At 41.9% G+C, this 18,636-nt stretch overlaps 2 protein-coding genes across 2 annotated transcripts; one reads left to right on the plus strand and one right to left on the minus strand.

Moving 5' to 3' along the window:
- Positions 1–713: 713 nt before the first annotated feature.
- mfsd1 (major facilitator superfamily domain containing 1) lies at positions 714–13,346 on the plus strand. The gene is made up of 16 exons (XM_080732141.1): positions 714–901; positions 1,747–1,799; positions 1,923–2,035; positions 2,237–2,279; positions 2,390–2,457; positions 2,595–2,703; positions 2,868–2,976; positions 4,736–4,834; positions 5,292–5,403; positions 7,533–7,589; positions 7,784–7,940; positions 8,407–8,504; positions 8,965–9,077; positions 9,267–9,314; positions 9,592–9,658; positions 11,730–13,346. Exons 1-16 carry the CDS (start codon positions 724–726, stop codon positions 11,731–11,733), a joined length of 1,428 nt encoding a protein of 475 aa, XP_080588267.1. The 5' UTR covers positions 714–723; the 3' UTR covers positions 11,734–13,346.
- Positions 13,347–14,851: 1,505 nt separating this feature from the next.
- On the minus strand, positions 14,852–15,901 carry LOC308290037 (P2Y purinoceptor 3-like; the record flags this gene model as incomplete). The annotated part of the gene is made up of 1 exon (XM_080731813.1): positions 14,852–15,901. One exon carries the CDS (start codon positions 15,899–15,901, stop codon positions 14,852–14,854), a length of 1,050 nt encoding a protein of 349 aa, XP_080587939.1.
- Between the last annotated feature and the right edge of the window lie 2,735 nt (positions 15,902–18,636).

The following is an 18,636-nucleotide window of genomic DNA, read 5'->3' on the forward strand; positions in this document are numbered from 1 at the left end:
GTTTAGGCAGTTTTAGTGAAGTTAAACATTAGGCTTGTTTATGTGCAAGCAAAGGAAACGCCAAGGAAAGAGTCCTGCTATATTGACATAAACAGCAGGGGGCACCAAAGCCATACCTAACTCCAGAGGGCAGACAGCTGAATCTGAATGCCTTTGCTATCCCTTCAAAGTTCAAAACGTATTTGTTGTTATTGGCTTATTTCTCTCAATGACTTGTATAGCTTACTCTATACTGTGTGTAAAATGTTCCAATTTGCTTTATTTGACAGGAATCATCGCAGTTAATGTGGCCGTACAGCTCGTGGAGATATTTGACTAAATACATATAATATAACATAATGCACATTTGATGAACACAGAGAAGCTGGCCACTGAATACACACAGTAAAAGTTTAGGTGCAGCCGCGATAATCCCCTCGCGGATTCAGTTCAATTGATTCATGTACCGGTAATTAAATCACAGACATTTAATATACACACGCAGAATGACACCGCCCGCCGAGATCTGTGTTACAGAATACAGAAATGCATGGGATATTCTCTTATTCTTTACCTTACAACTGAACTAACTGACTGACTGGCTGGCTGGCTGAACTTACTTCCGCAGTAGACAGCTGATATGATCACATGACGTGGTGGTCGGTCATATGATCGACCGCCCGCTCCATCACTTTGCTCCTTCTTCCTTTATTTACGTTTCCCGCAACTCCAGATTAGACGAGCATGGCGGATATCGAGGAGCGGCGGAGTTTGTTAGGAGACGAGGATGGTGATGATGAGTCTCTCTCGGAACGGCGGAGTCCCCGGGGACCCCCCGATAGACCCCTGTCAGCGATCAGCGACCCAAGTCACTTACTGCACCGGGTCATTGTCTTAGCTTTCATGTGCTTCCTGGGGTTCGGTGAGCACTGAGCAGAGAAAGCCTGACTTAATATAAACAGTAAACACTGTCTGAGCTCATTGAAGTATTGAACGAAATGCGGAAATACCTTATCGTAGATGACACACTTGCACTGTTTTTGTTATTGAGAGTTTGAGACACAATTGTTATCGTTATGGCTGTTGATAAGCAGTGGTGTAACTAAATATATTTACTCAAGTACTGTACTGTACTGTACTTTACTTGAGTGTTTGTTTCCAATTATCAGTACTTACTTCTACTCCACTACATTTCTGAGGAAAATATTGTACTAACTCCACCAAAATTAGGTAGCCTACTAATTACTAGGTAGATTTGGAGCAGCATGATTGTGAGCTTGTAGATCTGCTATTTTCAAAAGTTTTTATATACATTTGAAATGGGACATTCTGCATCTAAACTTTGATGCCAATAATTTTGTACTTTTACTCAAATACATTTTGAATTCTGGACTTCTGAACAGATTATTTCTACATTGCAGTATTGATATTTTTACTTACCTAAAGGGGTACTGTCACTTTAAAAAGTCATCTTAAAATATGAGTTAATATTTTTATGATTTCATTGTGGGAATGCACAATTAAAAGCCAATCAAATTAATTGACTGGACTTAGACTACTTACTTTACTGGTCGGCTGTTGTTGGGGGGTGAGGGGCAGATTACACTGTGACATTAGTTTCAGACTATTTCAGACCGTTTTCAGAGAGACTATGTGACCTACTGTATCATACTATTATAATTTCGGGGCTTGTCAGCGGGCCTTTAAGTAAACACTTTGAGTACTTTTTCCACCACTGTTGTTAACAATAGTATTACTTCATTTCAGGAAGCTACTTCTGTTATGATAACCCTGCCGCACTACAGAAGGAGGTCACCCAGGTAAATCAGCTGAGCATCTATTACACTTTAATAATACATCTAACTTTATATCACTTTGTAGTTCACAAAAGATACAACCGGACAAAATAAATGGCCAATATAATTCTTCCCTTCTTGTACCAGGATATGAAGCTGACCACCTCAGAGTTCATGCTGCTGTACGCTTGGTATTCCTGGCCCAACGTCTTTCTCTGTTTCCTGGGAGGATTCTTACTTGACAGGGTCTTTGGCATCAGGTAGGATGATGAGTGTTTTCCAGGGCAGTAGAGACCTTTTTCCAGAGCGCTGCCGTGTAGGTGCGGTATCGGTGCACAGCCGCACACACACATTATTAGGTGCCTCTTGACACCGCAGTTATGCTTGCCTATATATAAACTGAAATGAAAGTTCCACTGTCATTTATCTCCTGCTAATCTCTGTGATTCTTTACTTTGTAGGCTGGGAACGATCATCTTTTCCGTCTTTGTCTGTGTAGGACAGGTAGGACAGGTTTGGTTTGGTTTGCCAGTTAGGTGTGTGAAAAGTTATCCTAAGAGAATGGCTGTCAATATAGGCATTTTTAACAGATATAATCCCCCATCTATGCACAGGTAATATTTGCAGCTGGAGCACTGTTGAATCGCTTCTGGTTAATGGAAGTTGGACGGTTTGTATTTGGGTAAAAATATTTTATATTTTCTACTGACAAAAATAAGACAACATAATATGTTGTTTATTAGCCACTGAATGCACAGGGAAACCTGGGCCTATCTTCCACACCTGACAAAGCTTGAATGATCTCCCTTCTATGGGTAGAATTGGAGGAGAGTCCCTGGCTGTTGCCCAGAACACCTATGCAGTCAACTGGTTCAAAGGAAAGGAGCTCAACCTGGTGTTCGGCCTACAGCTTAGCATGGCTCGACTGGTGAGCACAGTATACAATGTCAAACATGAGATAAGGCCTTAATAACGTAGTCATTTAATTTTCATCAAATCATGGATGTGAAACCTTGGACACTGTGATCAATGAGTCTGTTAAATGAATTGCATATCATGGTGTAACTTCTCCCCTTTACTTCCTTCCTGTAGGGCAGTACAGTAAACATGAACATTATGGGCTGGGTATACAACAGAGTTGCCGACATCGGTGGCGGCGGCGCCCAGGGATACACAACACTTGGTGCATCACTCATGATAGGTAAGGTGCACATTTATGCCTGACAATTATATTAAATGGATACAAAATTGTATAGATAGGTTACAAACACACTATTACCACGTTCACAGCCACATACTTTACTGGGGAATGTGTCACAGAGGCCCCTGTGGATTCCTTAAGCCTGAGTTATACTTAGTTTTGCGCACCAAAAATAGCCCATCTACAACCTCTCAACTCGTCGCCGGAACACGCTATGAGTTTGTAGATTGGCTATTTTCGGTGCGCGATCTGGTTTGCAAATACTCCATCTTCCATGTTTCACTTAGAAGCACAGCATAGGCCATAGGGATGTATCGGTCTGGCTGATATCGGTCATTATTTGAGGTCTAGCTATGATTGAATGCAAATATCTGTTTTCTACCTTTCTATGAAGCGATATGCAGTACATGTCCTTTCTATTCATGGCATGTGTGCTTGCGTGTGTTGCAGGAAAGTGCAGAGACATTCACTAGTCTTCTCTTCAAAGTTAGGACTCCGGTTACATATACTATATATTTCTGGCTCTGACATAGACATTAGATCCTGTTTCTAGAAACTAATCTTCTCAGATAACACAGCCTGTGGCGGGGTAAAAAGAGAACTGAGAGAAAGAAGTAAAACTGCCGCTGGCTGGCATTGATGAATCACTGGCATAGAAGAAATGTCTTTCCTTGTGCTTTCCTCCACTTCTCTGCGAGCACATTTCTTTCACTTTCATTTTAGACGCTACCGTGCACTGCATCTGGAACGTACAGAGACGAATACACACACACACACACACACACACACACACACACACACACACACACACACACACACTCTCACCGGCCACTTTATTAGGTACGCCTGTCCAACTGCTCGTTAACGCAAATGGCAGCAACACAATGCGTTTAAGCATCAGCATGGGGAAGAAAGGTTATTTATATTTAAGTGAATGTGGCCTAGTTGTTGTTGGTGCCAAACAGGCTGGTCTGAGTATGTCAGAAACCGCTGATCTACTGGGATTTTCACGCATGAACATCTCTAGGGTTTAAAAAGAATGGTGTGAAAAAAATAAAAAGATTCCAGTCCTGGAGATAAAAAAGGAGGAGGGGAATGGCGAGACTGGTTTGAGCTGACAGAAAGGCAACAGTAACTCATATAATCACTCGTTACAACCGAGGCGTGCAGATACTGCAGAAGAGCATCTCTGAATGCACAACAGGTCGAACCTTGAGGTAGATGGGCTACAGCAGCAGAACACCACACCGGGTGCCACTCCTGTCAGCTAACAGGAAAACCGAGGCTACAAATTGCACAGGCTCACCAAAATCAGACCATATTTGGAAAAGATTTTCCTGGGCTGATCAGTCTCAATGTCCACTGCAACATTTGGATGGTAGGGTCAGAATATGGCGTCTACAACATGAAGGAATTGATGACCATGTGTACATGGCTAAATGCATTGAGCTGCTGCCGTGTAACTGTCAGCCTTAATGTGCTGGACAGGACAGGCGTACCTGTGTGTGTGTGTGTGTGTGTGTGTGTGTGTGTGTGTGTGTGTGTGTGTGTGTGTGTGTGTGTGTGTGTGTGTGTGTGTGTGTGTGTGTGTGTGTGTGTGTGTGTGTGTGTGTGTGTGTGTGTGTGTGTGTGTGTGTGTGAGAGAGATATAAAAAAAGCAGGCATATTTGTTGAAACTCTTTGTTAATCTTTATTGTCAATCACCTCCATTAAGTATTAACTCATCCATTCTTTATGTTTTTCTCTCTTCCCAATATAGCTGCATTTACATGTTTATTCTCTCTGATCTGTGCCCTGGTCTTGGGCTTCCTTGATAGACGAGCGGAAAAGATCCTCAACAAGGAGCAAGGCAAAACAGGTCAATAATCCTTTATTGTTTCTTCCTTGACCTACACTTGACAAGTGACAATGTAGACTACTCGATTCATTATCTGTGTTGATGCAGATAGAACACTACCTTCATTGACATGCCTATATAATCTATACTTTGTTTTCAGTTGAAAATACAGCATTTCTTTGGAGCGACACTCTAATCTGTGTTGATGCAGATAGAAGATTGTTTTTTTATCTACCTTCATTGACATGCCTATATAATCCATACTCTGTTTTCAGTTGAAAATACAGCATTCTTGTGAAGCGACACTCATAGAGAGGATTGTGCAATTAGCTTTTAGAGTTGAATGGGACACGTAGCTCACGGCAGGGGGACCATGCAAATTATTGAATAAGAACCTAATCTTCTTTATTGTATGTTTAGAGAGATCTGATGAAAACAAGCATTCTATTTGTGTATGTTAATTTAAATCCATGTTTAGGTGAGGTGATCAAACTGACAGATGTCAAAGACTTCCCATTCCAGCTTTGGCTCATTTTTCTCATTTGTGTTGGCTACTATGTTGCCGTCTTCCCCTTCATTGGACTCGGACAGTGAGTACCACCCGTTATCTCCCATCTATATATTTCTGCTGTCGGGCCAAAACCTCAAAAACAAAGAAATCCCATTTAAAAACATAACAAGACTGTCTGTATCAGCTTACATGAAGGAACGTTACCCCTTTATTACCAGATTCATATAGATCTTAGTTGGAAAACTGCCATAATGGCATATCATTCAACTGTAATGCACACTTCTCCATTCAAGTTTTTACATGAAAAACGAATATTGAATACAAGTCGCACTCAGAATATGCAAGTAATATCATGATCCTGCCAGCACGGTGTTCACGACTTGCTTTCTGCAAAGACTTTGCCTGCAATATCGTAGTCAGGTCCCAGTCCCAAGCAGGCATAAATGCCAAAACAACATTGCAGACACTCAAAATTCGGTGCACGGTCACACATGACACCAAAATCAAATATGCTGACACACTGCCTGCAAATCTTCGTCAGAACGGGGCTTATGACCCTTTCCTCCCAGTATTCCAGGCATAATGGTGGTGCTTGGTACCTACTGTACACATAACAGTGAATGTTAAGTCAACTTGATTCATGTAGCAAAGCACTCTCACAATCATAAAATAGCATTTAAAAACTGTATCATATAAAGTAGTTCCCATTTTCTATGCTTTTGCATCAGTTCATAGCAACCAGTTAGTATTTGGAACAGCAACTCTTATTCCTATTGGGAAGCAAGGCAGTGCTTTCTAGAATTTATTGGATTATTATTTGAATATAATGTCTGTTTTGCAAAGTGCAATTATACATGTTTACTACTCCTTTTGTCTAATTAAGGTGTATTTCCCTTTTAAACACTTCTGTTCAAGGGGTTTGTATACTGTAGGACAGAGGTCTTCAACAGGGGGTCCGGGACCCCTAGGGGGTCCTCAGATTTACTACAGGGAGGCCGCCAAATCTTTGTGTGATAGGATCGTGTTTTTTACATTAACCACTTGAACCCTAGCATCCCTATTCTGAGTGGAACATTAGCCAAAAATAGCAGATCTACAAGCTTACAACGCCTCGCGCTGCAAGGCGTTCTAAGCTTGTAGATCGGCTATTTTTGTCAAAGAGGTTTGTAGAGGGAAAAGAAAAGCAGACTAAAGTATTTGACGGTTCAAGTTACTCCAACATGATGACAGTGCTGTCAAACGTATCTAAGCTGTATAAGAAATCTATGAACATAATCTGCAACACAATCTTATACAATATGTAGTGGGGGTCCCTGCTTCATCTCTGTCTCAGCTAAGGGGTTCCTGGGCCTGAAAAGGTTGAAGACCCCTGCTGTAGGAGGGTGTGTCTCACCAAAATGTCTGGGTTGCACACGAAAGCCTGGGTTGTTAAAATGTCCCCAGAAGTGTTTTAAAGTGAAATAACCCTTTAAAATGTTTAAAATGATTGAGGAGACAATTTGGTTTAAGCTCAGGCTGTAAAATATCTTGATTCCCCCTCATTCTGCCATGTCTTGTCTTGTCTGGGGAATAAATCTTATGTTTTTCTTTGTCTTTTTTTTTATCATAATGAAATCCTCAACCTGTGATAAAGGAATGAAATGAAAAGAAAACCCTTTGTCACAGTAACATAATGGTTCAGCTACAAAAAGCTCTCTTTTTAAGCAACCATAAAGTAAGAGAGAGTTAGAGAGATGGCCTCCCACAGAGAGAATGGTTGGTATAGAAATAAACCAATTGAGCCTTGAGAGGGTTTATCAAATCCCACATTTCCTTCACTGAAAGGCACTCTCAAAACACTTGGCAACCAACATGATGTTTTCCATTGATGGTCAGTGCTTACAGAGCAAATACTGTAGATTATTTGCAAATGGACCAGAGGGAACAGAACAACGGTGTATCCAATTGATAACCACTCGCTGTGGTGTTTACCTCAGCATGATGGCCATGTTACACTCTGTGATGGACAGTGTGTGTATTAAACCCCATATACCCAGGGCTCTATACCAGGTCTGCTTGTATTTCCCTCTAAAACAAATCTCTTTGCCAAAAATAGCAGATCTATTAGCTTACAACGCATCGTAGCTCTGCTATTTTCACCAAATGTTCACCCCAGAATGGGAACGCTAAGGTTCATGTGGTTAAATCGTATTTATTTTTTTCTTTCAGGGTGTTCTTCATTGAAAAGTTTGACTTCAGCCCTACTCAAGCCAGAGCCATCAACAGGTAATGTAGATCAAACATCAGTGGTGGAAGAAGTACTCAGATATTTTGCTAAAGTAAAAGTATCAATACCAATATAAAAATGCTCTATTACAAGTGAAAGGCTTTTATTCAAAACCTTACTTAAGTGAAAGTACAAAAGTATTAGCATCAAAATGTACTTGCACTACCAAAGTAACATTCTTTCTAAATCCCAGTGTGGTGTACATCATCTCAGCCCCTGCCTCTCCAGTGCTGGGCTTCATGGTGGATAAGATTGGGAAGAATGTGATCTGGGTGATATGTGCTGTGGTCACTACCCTGGCTGCTCATATGATGCTGGCTTTTACCTTCTGGAACCCTTGGATAGCCATGGTAATGCCTACGTTTAGGAGAATAAACATTTGCATATGAGGGTATTACAATGAAGTATCATTACTATTGACTGGGGAGTCCTCCAGGGGTCTATACTAGGCACCCCCATTTTTTCACTCTACACCACATCTTGTTGTCGAAAATAGCTGATCAACAAGCTCACAAGGTTTCGCATTGTCAAGCGTTGTGAGCTTATAGAGCTGTTATTTTTGCCGATTGTTTGCCCCTGAACAGGAACACTAGGCTTCATGTCGTTAAAATGTTCTATTAGTAGTGAGAATGATGTATCTGGTGTAAGCACAGATGTGTGTGTGTGTGTGTGTGTGTGTGTGTGTGTGTGTGTGTGTGTGTGTGTGTGTGTGTGTGTGTGTGTGTGTGTGTGTGTGTGTGTGTGTGTGTGTGTGTGTGTGTGTGTGTGTGTGTGTGTGTGTGTGTGTGTGTGTGTGTGTGTGTCTTTGTTTTTCAGTCCCTGCTGGGGCTGTCCTATTCCTTACTGGCTTGTGCTCTGTGGCCCATGGTAGCCTTTGTGGTGCCAGAACATCAGCTGGGGACTGCTTATGGATTGTATGTACCTACAGTATGATCTATCACTTATTTTCTTTGCGATTATTTCATAAATTACTTTTTTGGATGAATCAAATAATTGAGAAGCAGTCAAAGTGACTGTCAGCAGTCATGAGACTGAATGAGATGCATTCTGCTTCTTCCACCAAAGTGAGTGCACCAATGGTAACACTACCGACATTTAATGAATGGTGTCTGAAATTTGAGTTTTCCTTTAGTGGTCCGACATTCTCTGGGCAGGAAAAACCCTTTAAGAAATAATGATTTGGACATCCATGATGGTGGAATGGTGAATAACTGATCTCAGAAATGATCATTAAAGACATATGTGTGAAGTGCTTTACATCTATGACAGGGTTATGTTGAGCCAACCTATAACTTCAATGCTATCCTCCTGATTCCGGTGATGTGCACTGCATCGTTAATTGTACTGATATGCTGTTGTGCTATGTTTCCTCAGCATGCAGTCAATCCAGAACCTGGGACTTGCTCTCATTTCCATGGCAGCTGGATCCATTCTAGATGACAAAGGATACCTCTTTCTAGAAGTCTTTTTCTGTGCCTGTGTCTGCAGTGAGTAACCTACAGTATGTGTGTGCCCGCACGGGTGTGTGTGTTTGTGTGTGTGCGTGCGCACATGTGTTTTGTGTGTTTCTCTGTAAGCATTTGTGAAAGCTTCGTCTTTGAACTTTCTCTTAGACCCCTTTGACTGACATAATCAATAACTCTAACAATCTCTCCATCGCCTCTCTTTGCCCACAGTCGCACTAATAGCGGTGGTGATGCTGTACTTTATGGATTATCTCAGAGGTAAGAGAGAAGAGTGCTGTAGCTGTCACATCATTATACCACTTAGTGTCAAGTGTAGCGTTTGATATTATCTGAAGCATGTCTTTACCTTTGACCCGCTCTCTCATTGGTCTTAATATTATATTTTCGCCTCAACATACTCTTCATTCCCTCCTTTTCTCTAGTTCTGTCTCTTTTCACGCTTTCTCTTTCATATTTATATCTGTCTCCCCTCTCAACCGTCTCTCTTTAATGTGTTTATTTTTTATTTGTGCCATCTGTTCCGCCTCTTGGTCAGGAGGAGATTTGAACATGTCAGCCTCAGCCAGAGCCAAACTCCAAAAAGAAGCCACTGCAGACTCGGAGTGAGTAGTTTTGATCTTCCATTCTTCATTCCGCCTAATTCACTCACCCACAACATCTAGACATCTAGACAAGTGTGTGCTTATCAAGCAAGCGGTACAGACATTTTTGTTGTGCTAAAACTGAACAATTCCGGTTCTTTTTTTTTCAATCCAATACATTATTTTTTTTGCTATTTTACTTACCCTGAGCTGCTTGTAGAGACGTGGGTGGTCCTGGCTCGTCCATCGCTTTCCAACGAGCCATTCTACGTGTTCCGACGATTTATTCCATTGAAAATGGAGAATTCCGGTTTCTTTAATAAAATGAATTAAATAATCGGTGGCCTCAACGAAGCCCCCGTCTAAATTTTGATCCAGGCCGAAAACCGAGATCTCTTTCCACCGGCCCGTAAACGGGTAACGCCGCCGCATCCCGCCGCCTAATCCAATACATTCTCACCTCTTTAGAACCCTTTTTCTCTGAACTGTGTTCCTATGGAAGCGAAAAAGTTTTTTTGCGGCTAAATAGCCTCAAATCGGCTTTAAAAAAAAAAAGCCGATAGCTAACTGTTAGCTCTCTTCATCCAGGTCACGTTCATAACACTGTTCACAGTGAAATGACAATCCACTTCTGCGTGGGTACCCATATGTTATAGTGGTGGCCTACGAGGGAATGTCTGGCACTTTAGCGGCCTCTTGTGGCCCTTGGCAGTCATCGTGTTAAGAGCACGCCTAAGTATATTATTCTGCATTAGGGCTGCAACTGAAAATTTTTATTTCTGATTAGGTGTCTAATATATTTTGTAACAGATTGTTTGTATCTATACTATTACTTTAAACCCTCCAATTATGGTAAAGTAAGGTAATAAAGTCTCTACATTATGGTAAATACTCATCATCATCATCATCATGTTGAAATTGTTGAAATATCTACCCAGCAAACAAAAAACATACCTTTTCATTGTTTGGACCGTAGGTCGCCGTTAACTATGAAAACCATCACATCTTGTCAGTAACGTCAGTAATGTCAGTAACGCCTGTCAGAGACTCCTCTGTGTCTATAGCTGACCTATGACATCACTTTGTTGTGACATCACATTCCATCCTTGGCCCTTGTATGCCCATATATGGAGATCCCTGTTGTCATCAATATTAAGCCCTTGGACTGCCTATATATGGACATATTGTGTGAGTCTCATGTGGTCTATAACATAAGACGTCTATGTCAGACGTCAGTCAGATCCATATTTGGTAAAATATTTTGTCCACATTTTGTCCAACTTAAACAACCAAGCGCAACTCGAATCACACTTGCAAATTAATTCTGTCCTGTGCAAATTCCGTCCTGCGCAACCTCGCCCTTTAGGGCTCTGTTTCTTACTGTTTGCTTACATTGTAAACACTACTGAGGATAACTCGAGAACTGCAACAGATTTGCATGCGTTTTTTTGCGTTCGCGAACGTCGAACAGCATGCACACGTGTAGTGCAAGATGCACGTTCCGTGCATGATGGATACGCACACGGTTCTGCAATGCTGTTGGTCTGACTCTAGCTGAAACCACTGTGGTCTACTTAATATGCACTCATCTGCTTCTCTGGGCTAACAGATTAGAGTGAGATTTTGGCTCAAGGCAAAGCATTTAGCTGTCCAGTAATACATTATTAATAGTGCATTAATTAATCAGTGTATGGAAATCATAGTATTTGCTCTCTTCACATCATGAGTAACCTTTTCAGATGACATGTTCATGGAATGGTTTGATTACTAGACAGACAACCACGGCTGTCCCAGCTCTCAGTTCTATGTCTAACATGTTGATATACAGTAGCTACATTTTTCTTACTCAACTGCTGGCCAGAGCCTATGGCATTACTCTAGTCAGTATTTAAAATATTCATACTTTACACTTTGCCATCGAGCTTCCCCCCAACAATTGAAGAAAGTATTATTTACTGTACATGTAGGTTTGTGTGGATTCATTCATTTAGGTTGCCTCTTGGAATATGACCACGGTATCTAATACGGGGGTGCTGCTATGAGAAAAGATCCACTAATGTGGCTGCTGTGTGCTGTAATTGCTATTTTCCAGATGATGACGATGAGCGGGAACACACACATGGTCCTGGGCTTGAGAACCAGCTGACTGCAAATGTCCACCCCAGAGCTGTCAATCAACTGCCATGGGGAAGGACTGCACAACTGACTCCGCCCAGTACTGTCATTTGTGCCTCTTCCCAACAGAACTCTGACTGTCTGGCCGTGACCATTACAAACTGTACTTTTTAATCCAAACTGACCTCCCTATCAACACACTGACAAGTCAAAGTTTGGACACAGTTGCACTCACATACTGACTCTACCACCTTCTCATCTCACTGATGCTTCCTTGCGTGCGTGTTTGTGAGTGAAATCTCCACACCACATGATTTAATGGACACTCAGAAGTCTCAGAAGACACTTACAAGCACTTAAAAGTATGAAACTCTCGACAGATTGCAACTGATATCCTGTGGAATAGGTTTTACCACCTAGGTAGAGCAAATAGAGCATAATGCTTCCCAAATATATTTTATATTTTATATATTTTGGTAACAATCTTGGTTATGGTTTAAATGTATTTATACATTATTTCTTTTAAATGTAAGTTGTTTTGGCAGGTATTTTTCATGCCTTATTTAAGAAATAATGGCAATGAGTTGCCGCATGTGTCATTGGCTAGCAATCGCTTTAATTGCCAACTAAATGTCCCTCTCTAGACTGGAGCTCTCTTTTGCTTTTGCACATAGTGAGTTCATATTCAATTTTAATCATATGCATCATTGACCGTTTATGGTGGTGGATCTCCGAAAGAGCATGGCTCTTCATCGTTCAAATCTTTATGGCTCAATTCCTTCATTTCTTGTATCTCGCTCTCTCCCTGCTATCTTCGCTGGTCCCGAAGGTTCATAAAAGTTTATTTTCTGTTGCGCCATCAAATTCGACATTAATAAAACAATAAAAGAAAAATTATAAAAGGAGAGGGGCACACTTTTGATTGCACTTACCCCGTGTAATGACATTCACTTTTAAACTTTTTAAAGCTGTAGTTTTTAAAATACAGCTTAATCTTGACCTTTTCAAGATTACCTGGCTTGTAATGGCTATAAAATAAGATCTTACGTGATGTTATAAAAGTACCTATTCATACGGACAATGTGTTTTGTTCACTTACTTGATAGCTGTAATTTACTAAATGTACTGAAGCAAATCGACACAAGATAATTTTAATTATTTTATGGTTTAATTCAATTTTACCTTGTTAACACTTTAGAGCAATTTGTATAAAGCTTTGTCTCTTTGTATTGTTATCGGGTTTAACTTTCACTACCTCTGCTCAGCCAAGCAGTCCTGAGCAACACATTAGAGCAGTGGAATGAGGCCAGAAAGGATTATAGTATAGCTTACTCCACAAAGATAAAGTGATGTGTTTGTGGATTGAAGTGATTCTAATAGTAGTACCATCTGATACAGTACTACTTTCTTTGCCAATCATTTGCACTATGGTATTGTTGTGACTGCAGTGCAGTCTTTCGTAGAGTAGATTGCGGGAGGGACACATTGTATCCATTGTGTTCTACCGTCTGGTGTTGCTGATCATTACATTGCTTTATTAACATTTTCTTACTGACAAAAAGGAAATATGAATACAATAAAATTGTTAAACAAAAGTGCCAGTACAAATAAAGCACATTTCCTCTGAATTACCTGAATGAATGTTTGAATAATTTGAATGAATTTACCTTTAATTGTGGTGTTCACAAAACAATGGCCTCAAGTTTAAATATAAGTGTAATAACGATGTTAGTTCTGCTAGTCTTTCTTCCAACAACCTATATTTTATGTGATATTACGAACTTGCCTTTAGCCCGCCCCGAGACTGCTGAATATAACTGTCAATTCTGTCAATTTATTTTACATACATGTGATCCTAAATATGGTGGTGGTGATGATGAAGATGGCCTCTTACAGGGCTAAGAGGCGTTTGAGTGAACTGTCTGACAGGGACCGTGACAGACCAAAACCAATGTCTGCCTTTGGTCTCCGCAACCGTTACCTCTCCCGGCTGGGAGCACAGGTATGTGACTACAGTCAACTATGTGTTCAAAACAAGAGATGATACGAATAGAATTATGTCATTGTTTATTCATCCTCTTATTTTGACACATAACCATACATCCAAGGAAGTGTTACCTTTCCAGGTAGTCCAGAACAATTCACTTTTGAATTACATTATCTGACACACTCCTTCCCCTCCCCTCTGCAGCTTCCAGACCATTGTTCTGCTCATCTGTCATCCTTGGCCTTCCGGAGTGTTTTGAAGTGATGTAGAGTATTCCCTGCTCCCAACACTGTAGCAATTGCTCCCTCTCTTACTTTGGACAAGCATCTAAACCACGGATGCTGCCAAAAACTAGTTAACATTTTCTTACTGAGAAAAAGATGTGTGTAGCACCGATGGCCTTTTAAGCACTTGAAACCGAGTAACCTTATTCTGTGGCAGACATTAATCAAAAATAGAAAATTCTATAGATCGGCTATTTTCTGGATAGAGATTTGGTGTAGAGGGGGGAAAAAGGAGTGGACCTCCTAGACAGTATAGAGCCACGGGGACTCCAGTTAATGAAGTATACTGTAGACCTACTGACTATTCTGTTTGTATGACTTTAAAACACTTTTTTTTCCAGGTAGGCTACATAAATTATGTGTAGGTCTATATCTTGTAAGCTTTTCTTTAACTTCGACTTGAGTATTCTCTGCCTTTTATGGTTTGTGTCTGACTTAAATATTTGCAGTTTTCATGTCATAACATAGCACTTGTAGAATGCTGGTTTTAGATCTGCCATTTAACTGTATGAACAATAGAGGGCACTAATTCCCTGGTCTGTTATTGTTTGGACAGGCCTAAAATAATGGTTGTCTAGGATACAGTACAGAGCACAGTATGCACTGTCTGTCACCTTTTCTAATTGTCATGTTACGTAAAATGCGTGATAATGCAGTTAATCAACTTCACTGTGTCACGTAAAGTTACATTACAATAGCACACAGCACGCTTTTGGCTTATTTTGTGACATGTTGGATCTTGATAATGCATCCCCCCCTCGATCCCCCCATTTGTGAAATAATAAAAACATTTGCAAAGCATGAGCGGAAAATATATTGATGTAACGTTTACTGTACGGCGTTAATCCCTACTGTTAATAGCCTTGGATGGATGGTGTTATCCACCCCCAGACAATGCCCTGACAGGTGCGTGTTGTGCGCTTCCACTACCCACACCGGCGTTGGATGCACGGATCTATGCTTCTTGCACAGCCAGGCACGGAGTTCTCTGCGGTACCGATCACACCCCAAAAAGTAGAGCAGCGGATTTGCGCAGCAATTGAGACTGACGAGGGGTTTCCAGGCCTTAAAGGAATCCAGCATCACGTTGAGGGCATGGCAATTTCCGACCATGTACACCCTCACGAAGAGATATACAGTCCTATTTACGTGGTATGGCACAAAACACACCACGAATATCACAAAAACGACCAGGAGAGTGCACAGGGACTTGTTGCGCACCTTTCCCGTCCTCACGCATGTCCCAGACACGCAACTAAGTGCCTTGATCGTTGAACAAGAAGAGGTTATAGTCACGAGAAAGGGAATCAAAAAGCCCACTACAGTGAGAAACATCCCATATGGAAAGTACTTATTAAATTGTTCGGGATCGGTCATTTCGAAACACACGGTCATGTTGTTGATGAATCCTGTGTGCGAAAAGGCCAGCGTCGGCGACACCTCCAGGGTGACCAGCACCCAGACCGAGGACGACACCAACACGGCGAGCTTTCGGTTTCTGAACCTCAGCGCGGCGATGGGGAAACACACCATGAGGAAGCGGTAGACGCTGACGCAGGCGAGGAACATCATGCTGCAGTGCAGGTTGACCAGGAAGAAGAAGCGCACTGTCCTGCAGATGAAGTCGCCGAAGGGCCACGAGCTGCCCATGGTGTAGCTGATGATGAGCGTGGGCAGGGACAGCACGTACAGGAGGTCCGCCACCGCCAGGTTGGTCAGGTAGATGACGGTGCCGGTCCAGCTGCGGGCTCGGCAGTGCACCGTCCACAGCAGGGCCACGTTGAGAGTCAGGCCCACGAGGAACACTATGCTGTAGGTCACCGGCAGGATGATGTACTCGAAGGAATCCCACACTGGACACAGATGGAAGTCCTTCATTCCCTTTGGTTACCCAAGTCATCTGTAGCCTACTGTCCTCAGGGTGCATACATAGACAGACGAGGCAACTGTATGGCATATGCCATACATGGTCATCATCACACCTGCCCCATACAGTGGATGGGGCAGGTGTGGTGATGACAATGTGGCACTGACTGACGTGCATTCACAATCGACCAATACCCACGTTGTTTGTTCAAGTTGTGCCTCCCACGCCGGGCAGCCAGGGCAGTGTAGGCTAGATTACAATGCCATTATTGCCATATCTATAACCTCGCGTCACCAGGCTTTCAGCTGGGTACCATATCTAGGAGGCGAGCAAACACAAGCGCACGGTGCGCACCGTGAGCGTTGTCAACCGTGGTGGGGATATTCAAAATGTACTGCAAATTAGAAATACTCTGTTACAAGTAAAAGTCTGGAATTCTAAATGCACTTAGGACTACAAAAGGAAATGATTGGAGTAAAAGTAGCCTACATTATTTGGATCCGAGATTTGGCTTCCTGGCTTAGTGGAGTAGAAGTAAAAGTATTGGAAATTGTAAGTAGGCCTACAAATACCTCAAAATTGTACATAAGTAGGCTACTAGACCGTAGGCTACTTAAGTAAACGTACTTAGTTACTTTACACCACTGCCCATAGATTAGATGTGATTGCCCTTTTCCCCACTGAGAGCGTGCAGAATAATTACGCTTTGATGAACGGGTGATTGCGAAGTTAAATGGCACCCCTGCTGCCTGCGCGCATGGTATAAAACACGCGCACCAGCTCGGCAGTCGTCATCCTCATTGGATGTTTGCGTTCCCCAAGTGTGCGGTCTCTCTCTCTCTGACTCCTCCCGTCTCAAAGTGCTCACTTCACTCCTACCACGGGGAACGATTTAACCATGCTGAGGAACGGCACTTACCGGTACGTCCACCTATGTCATTACCCTGACCGTTATAGGCAAACTGTATTCATTTTCATTATAGGATTAATGTTCTTATCCGATATAGGCAGCTTCGGCAGCACTTGAGTGATGGAATTCTGCGTCTGCCTTTCAGTGGTAGTGCGTTAGGGGAAATAGGTGTTGCCATATTTAGACGCAGAAAGACTTGATGCTGATTTAATACAGGTTGTGCTCTCTATATAACTTTGAGTCGTGTTGTTCCAGAACCATGTACCAAGGAGAGGACGCAAGGCTGCGCAGCGGGGGTCTGGCGGTGGCTCGCGAGAGGAAACACCTTGCTCTCTGCATTAATAACCAGGTAAGAACCTATAGCTTCATATTCTAGCGTTATCTAGTTAAATATGAATCGTGCAGTGTGTCTTTAATAATCCGTACAGAGGTGCACCTGGGCTGGCGGGGCGCATTTTGAGCAGCAGGCAATTCCAGCGGTGATGTCATACTCTTACAGTGTCTGTCTGCGTGGAAAGTTTACGCTATAAGAGCAGAGCAGCTGACTAAGATTATGAAAGGAAATACGCCTGACAAACACTGAAAGAACCATTTAGTGGTTTACTACATTGTTAGAATATTGTATCTACAATATGCAACGGTTAAACAAAGAGCAGAGCAGCTGACTAAGATTATGAAAGGAAATACGCCTGACAAACACTGAAAGAACCATTTAGTGGTTTACTACATTGTTAGAATATTGTATCTACAATATGCAACGGTTAAACAAATTCTTAAGTGATTCAGAACCAGCTAAAAGGTACAAGTGGTTTCAGCACCATGGACAGCGCACCCGTTAAATCTCTAGCTCTCTCTCTCTCTCTCTCTCTCTCTCTCTCTCTTCTCTCTCTCTCTCTCTGTCCCCCCCCCTCTCCCATTCCCTCTCCCCATCTCCTCAAGCAGCATCAATTATTTTGATTACTCTGAGCCTTTTCACCACCTTTTTTAAAATGTTAAAATAGACTGAAGTTTGGTTTTGTCATTGCTTATTCCTCTCGGTGATAGATATTTGTCATGGCAGCAGAGCTGAAAGCCATTCATTAAATGTCTCATGCTCTAAATCACTCAATTTACAAGTGGAAATGCCAAGGACACAGCTGACCTCTCCTTTGTTGAATTGTTGAATGAGGTGACATGCAAGGTTGATAAGTGTGTGATTAACATGGCAATACGTTTTATGTTGGCCTCTGGTTCAGTATCACCAAATGACTTCAACACGTAAATACAGAAATGTTATAGAATCACCTCCAGAAAATACTCCAACTTTCTGGACATCCATACGTAGGTGCATAATGTTCACATCTAGTATGTCTGTGTACTGTATGTTCATTCACCTGGCTATATAGAGCTTCTGAATATTTAACACCAGTGATGTATGGCGCATTATCAGTGGCTGGGAGATATTGAGCGTGTGTGCACTGAAAGCACAGCTCCACCATAGCATTCACATACAGTACTCTGCAATATATTACTGTATGGTGGTGCAGTGCCCCGCAACCCACCCCTGTTCTTTCAGAGTGTGCCCCCTCAGAGTGCATGCGTCCTTCAAGTTTCTGGTCATTATTTCTACAGAATTGTCCCTATAGCTTTCCAATGAGCCACAATATGCATATGACACTTGCATTTCACATACTTTCTTCCAGAGATCAGTTTAACAAATTGATCCATATACCACAGTGTGTGTGTGGAGTTTCAGAGCTACACAGGGCAGAGAGGATGTGGGGTGGATAGCTGAGGGAATGGTCTATCCAGTAATTGGCATTTGAAATATGAACAAGGATAGAAATGCAGGTTATT

The sequence above is a fragment of the Nannobrachium achirus genome, assembly GCF_963921795.1.
Source record: "Nannobrachium achirus genome assembly, chromosome: 8".
Classification (NCBI taxonomy): domain Eukaryota; kingdom Metazoa; phylum Chordata; class Actinopteri; order Myctophiformes; family Myctophidae; genus Nannobrachium; species Nannobrachium achirus.

Bases quoted from the DNA above. Each gene is read 5' to 3' on its own strand.
- mfsd1 (XM_080732141.1), top strand. From the start codon at position 724: ATGGCGGATATCGAGGAGCGGCGGAGTTTGTTAGGAGACGAGGATGGT. The intron at 2,036-2,236 runs GTAGGATGATGA...TTTACTTTGTAG, and splicing joins GACAGGGTCTTTGGCATCAG to GCTGGGAACGATCATCTTTT. The intron at 8,505-8,964 runs GTATGTACCTAC...ATGTTTCCTCAG, and splicing joins CTGGGGACTGCTTATGGATT to CATGCAGTCAATCCAGAACC.